General features: G+C 32.2%; 2 protein-coding genes across 3 annotated transcripts; both read left to right on the top strand.

Annotated features, from left to right (window-relative positions):
- Positions 1-4,329: 4,329 nt before the first annotated feature.
- Positions 4,330-8,264, top strand: LOC123206475 (WD repeat-containing protein WRAP73-like). Of its 2 annotated transcripts, none has more exons than XM_044623702.1 (6): positions 4,330-4,641; positions 5,286-5,774; positions 6,326-6,547; positions 6,641-6,713; positions 7,108-7,215; positions 7,457-8,264. In XM_044623702.1, the coding sequence occupies exons 1-6, from the start codon at positions 4,525-4,527 to the stop codon at positions 7,822-7,824; spliced, it is 1,377 nt and encodes a 458-aa protein (XP_044479637.1). In that variant the 5' UTR covers positions 4,330-4,524; the 3' UTR covers positions 7,825-8,264. The 2 variants fall into 2 exon arrangements, with proteins under 2 accessions (XP_044479637.1, XP_044479636.1); XM_044623701.1 differs by having other exon boundaries at positions 7,105-7,215.
- Positions 8,265-10,445: 2,181 nt separating this feature from the next.
- LOC123206481 (berberine bridge enzyme-like 15) lies at positions 10,446-12,211 on the top strand. The gene has a single exon (XM_044623709.1). The coding sequence runs from the start codon at positions 10,464-10,466 to the stop codon at positions 12,075-12,077; it is 1,614 nt and encodes a 537-aa protein (XP_044479644.1). The 5' UTR covers positions 10,446-10,463; the 3' UTR covers positions 12,078-12,211.
- The last annotated feature ends 354 nt before the right edge of the window (positions 12,212-12,565 follow it).

Below are 12,565 nucleotides of genomic sequence, written 5' to 3'. Positions count from 1 at the left end.
TTCTCCCTCTCGGTCTTTCTCATTGCTCTCATCAAAGATGAAAATAGCTAGGGAAGAGACTGGAAGGGAAATACCAACTAAAAGGGAGAGAGCGCACTCATAGATAACAAGTTTCGCTATCTCCAATGAAAGAAAAAAAACTTTAAAAAAATAATCACTTTTTAAATTTTAAATGAAGAAAAATTATTAGATTTTTAGATTAAAAGGGTAAAATATAGTAAAATTTTAATTTTTAGAATTTTTTAATTATATTTTTACTCTTAACTCAAACAATAAATTTTAACAAAGGAATGAGATTTGAGGTTTTTAAACTTAACTGTGGAACCTTGACAATTAAACAAACCTTGGGTGGGAACAAGTCTTTTAGCCTTATTTTTATACAATAAAATATGTACATATTTTATTGCTCAAAATTATATATACAATTTGGGATATTAATTAAAATAGGTAAAATTTTATCCGTTTAAACCTTTTTAGGCAAACCTATAGTCATTTTACCTTTATAAGCAAATTTATTTGTAATTTCAAAAATACCGTCCAACCTTGTAGGTGTCATACAGGGTAGGCACAAGAAAGAATGCTTGAGTGCATGCAGAATGCGTGAGTACATGCAGAGTGCACGGTGCGTACAAGTGCGCGCACCCTCATATATATATAAACATAGTGTGAGGGTGCGCGCACTCTGCACGCACTCTCGCACTCTTTCTTTTATATATATATATATATATATATATATATATATATATATAAAACAGTGTGAGGGTGCGCGCAACCTCGCACTGTGTCTTATATATATAAAAAAAATATTATAATATAATATATATTTAAAAATTATTATTATTATTTGTATATATTATATTAAATATTATAATATTTAATATATATATTTATTATATTTTTAAAATATTATATTATATTATTTAATATATATATATATATATATATATATATATATATATATATATATATATATATATATATATATATATATATATATATATATATATATATATATGAGGGTGCACGCACTCGTACGCATTACACATTTCGCACACACCCATGCACTTCGCACGCACCCAAGCATTCATTCTCACGCCTACGCACCCTGTATGACACCTACAAAGTTGGGAGGGTATTTTTAGAATTACAAATATATTTGCTTATAAAGGTAAAATGATTGTAGGTTTGCCTAAAAAGATTTAAGCGAATAAAATTTTGACTATTTTAATTAATATCCTAGAGAAAATTGCCTAAAAAGGTTTGATATAAAAACATTTTTTCACCTTTTAATTAAATATAAAAAATATTTACCCACCTAAAATTAAACTATATTAATTTAAAAACATGGGCACAATTTTAAAATATTAAATTACCATTTTATTTCTTAAAATTATCATATATCCCTAAATTAAAATTTAAATAGAGGTGTTAGTAATGTATAATGATATGTTTAGAGTAAACTATCGTTTTTTAAAATTTTTAAGGTGTTAATAAAAAAATTTAAAAAGTTTTTAGAAATTTTAAAAAATGTAAAGGTGTTTTGAAAGATTTTATAATTTAATATGTTCATTTGTTAGTCTCAAAAGTGACAATTATATATTTAAATAATTTAAATAAATACAACTAATTAGATATATAAGTGTCATATTATAATATATTTGATCTATAATAGTACTTCAAACTTCCAAGTATGTAAGGTAAATATGATCATTTTTTGAATAAGAAAGGAAAAATATATATTTGTCCCTTAAAAGTTTTAAAAATTAACATTTGCATCCTAAAAATTTGTTTGCAGTATAGAGATGTCAACTGATTAGGTCGAGTTGAGTCGTGCTAGGCTAGCCTTAGCTCGACTCATCATGCTAGCTAGCTGGATTGGTCCATTAACTTATGAGGGTTTGCGACATAACCCACAATATATCAGGTCGTATAATATCAAGCCCTAATTAGGTTAACCCATTGGCTTTTGGTGGGTTGATTCAATTTTTAATAATAAATTATTTTTTATTAATTATAAAAAATGACTAATTTATATTCATTTTCAAATTAATACAATCGAAAACAGTATTTTGTAAATAGTGGGCTAACCCTACAAATTATATTTTGTATTTATATTCAAATAATGTAAAATCATTTATATATTTCTATTATTTATATTTATATTTTAATTAAATGAAACTTTTTATTTTGTTTTTACAATTTTATCAGTATTTTAACTATGTTTATCAACCATTATCTCACATGTGTGTATTCATTTTATAAATCATTCTCACATTATCCCTCATGCACCAACTCTCCTCATCGCTTCAAATCCACCAAACTTTTAAAACTTCATTTCACAAATTCACCTGTAGGAGCGATGGTTATAAAGATAGTGTCTCTACTATCTTTGAACATGGAGATTTCAAGGTATTATGTGGACAAAATATTGAGTTACAACTTCATAAACAAGCGACTTCTACCAGAAGCTTAGATGTACTCTTTGTACCTTGATGTGACGTCATATCCGCTCCTCCAACATAAACACTAAAAAACTTGCATGTGTAGGCATCAAATAGTGTCATTTCTCACTTTTGTTTTATCTGTTACTCTATCTTTTATTTAATGTCTAACAACAAAAATTTCATTTTATTAATTATTTTTTTCTTTAGAATACTTTGATAATGAAAAACTTAATATGTTCAAAACAAAAAACATGTTCAAATAATTGAGATGAATTCACTTTTGTACACTCAAATAGAGAAAAATTGATGTAATATAAATACTGTAAAAGAAACCATATGAGAACAAGTAAGAATGAAATCATATATTTCACTATCATACTTCATTATAAAGATCCTCTAATTTGAAAAATCTAAATGGAGTAACAGATGATGCAAAAGTCAGAAGTGTCACTCCAAATAATTTGAAGAATCACTCCAAATAATTTGAAGAATCACTTCTTGTTTTTGCTTTATCCACTACTTCACTTAGATTTTTTAAATCATAATATCTTTATAATGATGTATAAAAATTAGAAATTTAATTTCACTTGTTCCTATGAGCTCTTTCTTATAGTATTGATACTAAACTCATCTCTTTTTATTTGAGTTTACAAAAATGAATTTATCTTAATTGTTCAAACATTTTTTTTTGTTAGAACATATTAAGTTTTTTTATTGTCAAAGCATTCTAAAAAAATAATAAAAAAATACAAAATTATTAAACAAATGGAAACTAGGTTGATAGATAAAATTAAAATTTGATTAAGAGAGTTTCAGATCTAAGAAAATGTAAAGAGAGATTGGAAACTTATGGAGAATGAGGGGAGGAGGGTTCATATTTAAAAAAAAAAAAAGGAAAAAATTTCTTTTTGCCTGTTGCCTAATTGTTTATATATTTTTTAATTCTTTTAATAGCCCAAAGTTTGATTTCCAGTTTTAGACACCGCCACTACAGTAGTGAGATGATTATGGTGGCGAAGCAGTAACACCAATATTAGGGTTTTAAAATAATTGCAGGGACCTATTTATAAATTATTAAACATTTTTATAAGTTAAATGTTGTGCTTAAAATATTTGAGTTTAATTGTTAAACTATTATTCTAAAATTTTTCAAATTTTATGAATTGTGAAATTACTATTTTGTCTTTATATGATTCATTTATTATAAAAAATGTTTAATTTTATGTTATGAAAAATGTTTTTAAACTAAATCACGGGTGGAAAATTAATTTACTCTTAGGGGTCGTTTGATTTCAGTTTTTGAAGATTACTTTGGTAATCTATCTTTTATTCTCTTATTTGGTTAGTCAGTAATAAAATATTACAGTAATCTTCTATTACCAATGCTGACGTGATAGGTAATATAGATGAGAATTTGATTACCACATTCACCTTAGGTATTTAAAGATTATCAAGGTAATCTTGATTTTATTATAATTATATTATTATTTAATAATTTTTTGAGAGAAAAATAATTTTTTTAATTAATATGACAAATAACATAAAAAATTTTTAAAAATAACTACATTAAAAGACATTTAAGTAAAATAATTTATTAGTAATTTTTTATTACTTTTAACAAAACACAATAATTATTTATACCTATCAAATTTTATCAAACATAGTAATCATTTATACTCAATAATCTTCTAAGTACTTTATCTTTAAAATAATATTTCTATTTTGATGATAAAATATTATTCAAATCAAACGCCCCCTTAAATAAAATTTTTTCCACTTGGGGCTGATTTGGGCCTGTTAGTATATCCAATTAGTCACAACCTCAAAACCCGAACCGGCCCACACACTATATATCCGTTCGAGGCGCAGACGGAACGCCGTTAACCATTTTAATATTTTTAGTTTTCTGTTAGTTTCTTTCTCGAGTTTCGATCTTCACTATCCCCTTCGAAAAATTTGAAAATCTCTCCAGTTTCAAACGCACTTACCTTCAACAAGATCTAAGCATTCACTGCCTCTGCCGACATGAATTTGCAAATCTTGTGACTGTTTTCGGTTTATTATTTCTGTCGTGACTGTAATGGAGTTCACTGAAGCTTATAAACAGACCGGGCCGTGTTGTTTTTCGCCTAACTCGCGTTACGTAGCTGTGGCCGTCGATTATCGTCTCGTCATACGGGATACTCACTCGTTTAAGGTAATTCTTTTTCTTTTTTACCTTTTAGCTGGCTTGTAATTTGTAAATGTATCTTGTAATCTAAGATTTAAAATTGGTCGAGATCTCGCTCTGGTGATTGTTGCAACTTAATTAGATCCCGGGCTTATTTCGGAATTATATATAATACCGGCTCATTTCTTAACTATTTTTTGTAACATTATGATAAGATCAGGTACAATATGTAAAATCCTGACTTTTGGGAACCATTTAGATGTATAATCAAGTTCCCAGATTGAATTAAAATGGTTTCTGAGATTAAAATCATTTGCAATTAAAATTGTTGCTTCTGATTTGTACTTAATCAATTAGCTTTTAATTATAGGGAAAATTTTATTGACATAGCCTTTTTTTTGGTTGAAATATAAGCATGCATAAAGCCCGTGTTTCAGAATTTTTCTGAATTCTTTCTTTGACACAATTTTTTTCTAAAATTTATCTTTAATCTTTATGCGAGGAAGGTTTGTCAATATATGTAGTTTTAATTAGGCTAAGATGAATAGAATTTTAAACTAATTTATATACAAGGCTATTACCTAGTGCTGGTCAAGGATGCATGGTCCTCAGATGCTTTGGGACTGCCGAGTAGTATAGACCTTTGAATGTATTTTATGTTTATGATGCAGGTTGTGCAGTTGTTTTCATGCTTGGATAAGATAAGCTATATCGAATGGGCACTTGATTCTGAATATATTCTTTGTGGTCTTTATAAAAGACCAATGATACAGGCATGGTCATTGACCCAACCTGAATGGACATGCAAGATAGATGAAGGTCCTGCAGGCATTGCCTATGCTAGATGGAGTCCAGATAGCCGTCACATACTTACCACATCAGATTTTCAGCTGCGATTAACAGTTTGGTCACTACTGAACACAGCATGTGTTCATGTGCAATGGCCCAAGCATGCTTCCAAGGGGGTCTCTTTTACCCAAGATGGGAAATTTGCTGCCATTTGTACCAGACGTGATTGCAAGGACTATATAAATCTGCTCTCCTGCCATTCTTGGGAGATAATGGGTGTCTTTGCTGTTGATACATTGGATTTGGCTGATATTCAATGGTCACCTGATGATAGCTCTATAGTGATTTGGGATTCACCTTTGGAATATAAGGTAGTTAATGTTTTCCTTTTTGTTACTTTAAAACTAGTTACTGCTACATTTTCCATTGATAATAATATACAAATATGTGAAATAATTGTGATTGCCCCTTTTGTACAGGTAAACTTCTAGTTTCCAACCTATACACTTTGAATTTCTTATTAAATGAAATCTTCTATTTATGTACTGCAAGGGCATCATGTTTTCTGGCATTTTTATTCATATATAAAGATGATGAACATTTATGAGACCTTGAATGTGTGAATTGGGTTTTTTTCATTTGAGACTATTGATTATGTGATCATGGTATACTTGATTGTTGCATGAAACAATGACCGTGCAAATGAATGTCTTGAAATTTTATATGAACATAATAAGCCTGAAAAAGAGTCTGGCATAAATGTTACTGACTAACTGCATATTTATTAGACCACTACCAACCCCCCTCATTATCTTAGTTTTGGTTTTTATGTTAAAGGATATGGATCTGTTAACTTTCTTGTGTAGTGATTTTTCGTCAATTTACACTTTTCTGAACCATGAAAAGGTTGTTTTATGTACAGGTTCTAATTTACTCTCCAGATGGAAGGTGTCTATTCAAGTATCAAGCATATGAAAGTGGACTTGGAGTAAAAAGTGTTTCATGGTCTCCATGTGGCCAGTTTCTAGCTGTGGGTAGTTATGACCAGATGTTGCGAGTATTGAGTCACCTGACTTGGAAAACATTTGCTGAATTTATTCACCTATCAACTGTACGTGCTCCTTGTTTTGCTGCTGTTTTCAAGGTAACTGATTTTCATTTACTAAGTTCACAGAATTGAGAAAGATGATATAATCTATTAGAAGTGAATTTTGCCTCTTCTTTCTTAAAATGGCAGGAGGTAGATGAACCATTGCAGCTTGATATGTCTGATTTATGTTTGAGTGATGATTTTATGCAAGGCAGTTCTGGTGAGCACAATTTTCAAATGTTTCTTTAACAAGTAACAATCACATTATTATTGAGTTCCATAAGCAAGCAAGGTATCTAATGGATGTAATTTTGAAATGTGTGAGGTTGACACTGCCTCTTTAATCTTGTTTTGGCAAATAAAGAAACCAGAAGTCAGTTCCTGATTTCATGTAACATATTTATAATTCTTCTTAGGTAATTGCTCACATAGTTTATCAGACCAAAAAAAAAAGAGAGAAAGAAAGAAGTTTATAATCGTGCAGTGTGATTATTTTGCCTGTTGCTGATGCTGGCATAGTATGATCTTTCACAGTAAAGTCCCTTTATCTCTGTTTTTATATGCAAATTTTGGTTTTTCAATCATTTGATTGGTGTTCTTTTTCCTCAAAGAAGATGCATCAGATGGACACTTCAGAGTTAGATACGACGTTGTGGAAGTGCCAATTACTTTGCCTTTTCAGAAGCCTCCTGCCGACAAACCCAACCCTAAACAAGGAATTGGTGAGCCCTTTTTCCTTGTTTACAAAATATTTTGAATAAATACCCTGTTTGTTTTCTATGAAGGCAATAGCATCAGCTTGTAAATTTAGAATGTGAGGCTGGTGTACTGTGTTAAGTACTCAGAACTCAGCTTGGAGACTTTAGTACTTGCTTAACAAACCGATAAATATAGTGTCGATCAATTTCAAAGTTTTTGAATTCCTTTCATATGATGAACTGAATAAATTAATTTTAATTTCAGGCCTTATGTCATGGAGCAGTGATAGTCAATATATTTGCACTCGTAATGATAGCATGCCAACTGCTCTTTGGATATGGGACATTCGTCGTCTTGAACTTGCTGCCATTCTGATACAGAAGGACCCTATCCGATCAGCAGCATGGGACCCAACATGTGCACGTCTTGTTCTATGCACTGGAAGTTCTCACTTGTATATGTGGACCCCTTCCGGTGCCTACTGTGTGAGTAATCCACTACCACAGTTCAACATAATTGATCTGAAATGGAATCCAAATGGAAGCTGTCTTCTCCTCAAAGACAAAGAGTCATTCTGCTGTGCTGCTGTGGATGTGCTGCCGGAATCCAGTGACTATAGCTCAGATGATTAAAGCAATGTTTCATGTCATAATCTGGATGGCATGCAACTATTTGAAAGAATGTGAGCAATTGTGATTCCCCCTTTCCAATTACCTCATTGTAGTCCAGGCTATGCAATCGTTGCTGTTGTGTTGTAACATTACCTTGTCTAGGGACACTTTTCTTTCCATTTAGTTTCTATGTATAGTTGGGAAAGGAAAGTGGAAAGGTAGGATTACATTTCTGTGGGTTATGGGGAGACAGTATCCTACATTTTGCTAAATGTCTCCTTTATGTAGGACAATCTCAAAGATTTGCTACATGGGATTCTGATTCCATGAGTCATTTGTTTTTCATTCTTTCTGCTTCTGGCCTCCACTGAACATGTGATTTGAAATAGGTAGTTTGACGGTAAGAAAGATGAAATTCAACAATTTTGATAAACTTGGAAAATAATTATATCTTCTCTGCATTTTCTATTGAATTTCTTTAGTGCTTGTTGGACCGTGTGGAGCTTAAGCTCAAGCTTGAGTTTGCTACAAAGGTGTTTGAGCTCGATTCGTTTGAGAGGATTTGAGCTCGAGCTTGAGTTTGAACCGAACTTTGAGTTTAATTCGGTTATTGTAATGAGTTGAAATGAGTAAAATGATGTCATTTTGATATGTATTAGTTAAAAATATGTATAAAAACAATATTGTTTTAGTTGATTCATATCAAAATTTTTCAAGTTAGCGAGTTTGATGAACTGAATACCTATAAAGTTTAGTTCAAAAATATTTAACTTTTATGTTTGAGTTTGAGTTTAAATTCACTTAAACTGAACTTGTTTTGGACTCATTTGATTTGAGCTCAATTTAACTAAAATCCAACCCTACTGCCAATAGACAAGGAAACTAATTGTAGCTTCTCTGCATTTATTTAATATTGTGTTGGAAGTAAAATTAGAAAAAAAAATTGCCGACCTTGAAGAATTGAAGCCTCGTGGTCAAGCTTTTCCCACCCATCTCAAGATTTGTGTAACTTTTGTTTCGGTTACACCAAGTTTGAAAATGGTAGCCACTATCTTATTCTTTATGGTTACATCCCTAACAATCCAAGTTTATCGTTACATCAATTTAAATTTATGATATTAAATTACACTCGTTTAAACCATTTGTGTTATTTTAACTCTCCAAATTCTCACATATATGAATAGTATTAAGTATATATTTTTTATTACGTATTTAAATATATACGTTACGTGTTATCATTTAATTAGGTGTTATTTTTTTTAATTTATTGTTGATTTAAGGAATATATATTTATTGCATGATAAATTACAATTCAAAATCATCAAATCAACAGTTCTCTTGTTACAACATGACAAATAGCGCCAAAGACTATATGATAAACTACAATTCAAATTTGTCAAATCAACAACTCTTGTGTGGTATATTGCGATGTTAAGTTGCAATCTAAGAATTCAGTTCAATTGGTTCTCTGACATATAATCGTCAATCAGTTTTTCTTTTTTAAAGTAATTTAAATCAAGATTTCATAAGTATGGTAGAGACTTGAATCTAAGTTTTTTTATTTTAAGTTCTAATGCTTTATCAATTTTGTTAATCTTTCATGTTAAATCAACAGTTCTTTTGTTGCACCAAGCAATCTGGGAGAGCTTGTTGATATTGAGAAACTAAGAGCTTTTCTTTTGGTCTGGGAAACTTTAGCAGTTTGTTTGTGTTGAAGAGGGAACTGTGAGCACCTACCAAGCCCAGGCTGTTATCAACTGTGCAATCATTGTCTATTTCTTATACTAATAATTATAGATTGGACAGTAACTTTCGGTGTAGTTTATAAGTCCAAGTGGGTTTTGTTGTTTCTCTTAGCCGGCAACCAAGACCTAGGAATGGACAATCCTGGAAGGTTTAATTTGAGTGCACACAATCTTTGCTTTCTCAAATTAGTCCACAGATTTGTTTGAGCACTTAACGTTATTATTTTTCACTTGTTAAACATCGTTATCCGAAGCCCCTCAATAATTATTGGGATTGCATTCTAAGCCAAGGATGGATCACTTTCCCTTGGGCGTGTACTCTTTCCACGCCCAGGAAACATATCATCATGCACTTTTTTTGACCAAGTGAACTTAGCTTGGCTTGAATTGAGTGCAACCAAGCTCGAATCCATTTTAAAGATATTTAAATTTGGTTTATTTAAGAGCTTGAGTTTAAGTTTAAACCAAATTTTAAGTTTGATGTGATACTGTTGTTAAATAAAAATGATTAAAATAATATCATTTTAATTCATATTAGGTAAAACGATGTCGTTTTAATCAGTTCGCATTGAATTTGTTTAGAGTCGCAAGTTCAACAAATCAAATACTCATAAAGTTTAAGCTATTAAGTTTGAAAATATTTAACTTCAAAGCTTGAACTTAAGTTTGAGTTTGTTTCAGATTCGTTTGAACCAAATTCATTGCGAGTTCAACTCAAATATGTTTGACTCGAATCTAACTCTAATAATATAAAATAAAATAAAAATAATAAAGCCAAACCAGAAAAGGTGGGGACTCCCTAACTTGAAGTTAGGATAATCTATGAATTTGATGCACGTTTCATCAAACCCATAACACTTATATATTTCATTTCACCTTTTGTTCTTGTACTAACACATAAGCAGAACTTGAACCATGGTGATTTCAAGAACTTACTTTGTTTCAACAGTTACAGTTCTTTTGTTATCTGCTTCATGGGCCACTTCAACTTCCATTTTAGATGACTATATGCAATGCATCTCTGCACATTCTTTGATATTTTCTCCTTCCACTTTCTACACCCCTGACAACTCTTCATTTTCCTCAATCCTGCAATCTTCTGCTCAAAACCTCAGGTACCTTGTGCCTTCTGCGCCCAAGCCTGAGTTCATCTTCACGCCTTTGTGTGAATCCAATGTTCAAGCAGCTGTTATTTGCTCCAAAGAAACTGGAATTCATCTCCGAGTCCGAAGTGGAGGCCATGACTATGAGGGCCTCTCTTATGTGTCTCAAATTGAAAAACCTTTCTTTTTACTGGACCTTTCAAAACTCCGCAATGTCAGTGTTAATATCGACGATAACAGCACTTGGGTTCAGGCGGGCGCCACCATTGGTGAAACATACTACAGAATTGCAGAGAAAAGCAAAGTTCATGGCTTCCCAGCTGGTCTTTGTACAAGTTTAGGCATTGGCGGGCACATTACAGGAGGGGCTTATGGTTCCATGATGAGGAAATATGGCCTCGGTGCTGACAATGTTGTCGATGCCCGAATTGTGGATGCTAGTGGCAGAGTTCTTGATCGGGAAGCCATGGGCGAAGACCTTTTTTGGGCGATAAGAGGCGGAGGAGGAGCAAGCTTTGGAATTATTCTAGCCTGGAAGCTGAAACTGGTTCCTGTGCCATCAACTGTCACAGTTTTTACCGTCACTAAGACCCTGGAAGAAGGTGCCACAAAGCTCCTCTATAGATGGCAACAAGTTGTAGATAAACTGGATGAGGATCTCTTCATTAGAGTTATCATTTCGCCTGAAGCAAGCACAGAGCAACAAGGGAAGAGAACTATAACAACCTCATACAACGCCTTGTTTCTCGGCGGCGCCACCAGGCTCCTCCAGGTGATGGAAGAGAGCTTCCCTGAACTGGGTTTAACAAGAAAGGACTGTATTGAAACAAGCTGGATCAAATCAGTGCTTTACATTGCTGGATACCCAATTACCACACCTCCTGAAGTTCTACTTCAAGGGAAGTCTTTGTTCAAGAACTTTTTCAAAGCCAAATCAGACTTTGTCAAAGAGCCAATTCCTGAAACTGCACTTGAGGGGCTATGGAAAAGGATCCTGGAAGAAGAGGGTCCACTGTCAATATGGACCCCTTATGGAGGAATGATGAGCAAGATTTCAGAATCTGAAATTCCTTTCCCTCACAGAAAGGGAACCATATTCAAAATCCAGTACTTGAGTACATGGCAAGATGATGAAAAGAATGTGACGCAGCATTTCGACTGGGTAAGGAGGTTGTACGATTACATGGGGCCTTATGTTTCAAAGCTTCCCAGAACTGCATATGTGAATTACAGAGATCTTGATTTGGGAGAGAACAAGGATAAAAACACAAGCTTCATTCAGGCAAGTAGTTGGGGAGCTAAGTATTTCAAGGATAATTTCATCAGATTGGTGAAAGTGAAGACACAAGTTGACCCTGACAACTTCTTTAGGCATGAACAAAGCATTCCACCTCTTCCACGCATTAGGGAGGTGGAGATTGAATAGAGTTAAATTCAAATTGAGTTTGTTCGAGTTTTCTAAGGTTTGATTGGACTAGTATATGTATAGTTAAATCATAATTTTGATTCTGTTGCTTGGTTTGATTATAACGAATAAAACTGTCTATCAAGTTTGCGATATTCCTCTCACCACAACAAAAGAAAATTCTTGTTTATTAGAGTGGGAACGAAAATTAATGTGGGGATGAAAAATCATCTCCATTCCTGAGACTTGATCCGAAATTTCGGTATATATCCATGACCCGAAGGGGGCGGGGCCCCGTTTCTCAGGAATTTTGCCATCCCGGGCAATATACTATTGGTTTATATTGAAATGTACTTAATTAATGTTAGTGCACATGTTTTATTGTTATTTAAAATGCTAATCTTATTAATGAGAGTTGATAGTTAAAAGGCTAAATTTTAACTTTATATGTGATAAAAAAAATCTTCTTTAATAGAATTCTTGAATATGACATCTGCAAAAACGACCAA

The sequence above is a fragment of the Mangifera indica genome, unplaced genomic scaffold (genome assembly GCF_011075055.1).
Source record: "Mangifera indica cultivar Alphonso unplaced genomic scaffold, CATAS_Mindica_2.1 Un_0038, whole genome shotgun sequence".
In the NCBI taxonomy this organism is placed as follows: domain Eukaryota; kingdom Viridiplantae; phylum Streptophyta; class Magnoliopsida; order Sapindales; family Anacardiaceae; genus Mangifera; species Mangifera indica.
Note: the sequence above shows the minus strand (reverse complement) of the source record. Positions and strands in the feature narration are given on the sequence as shown.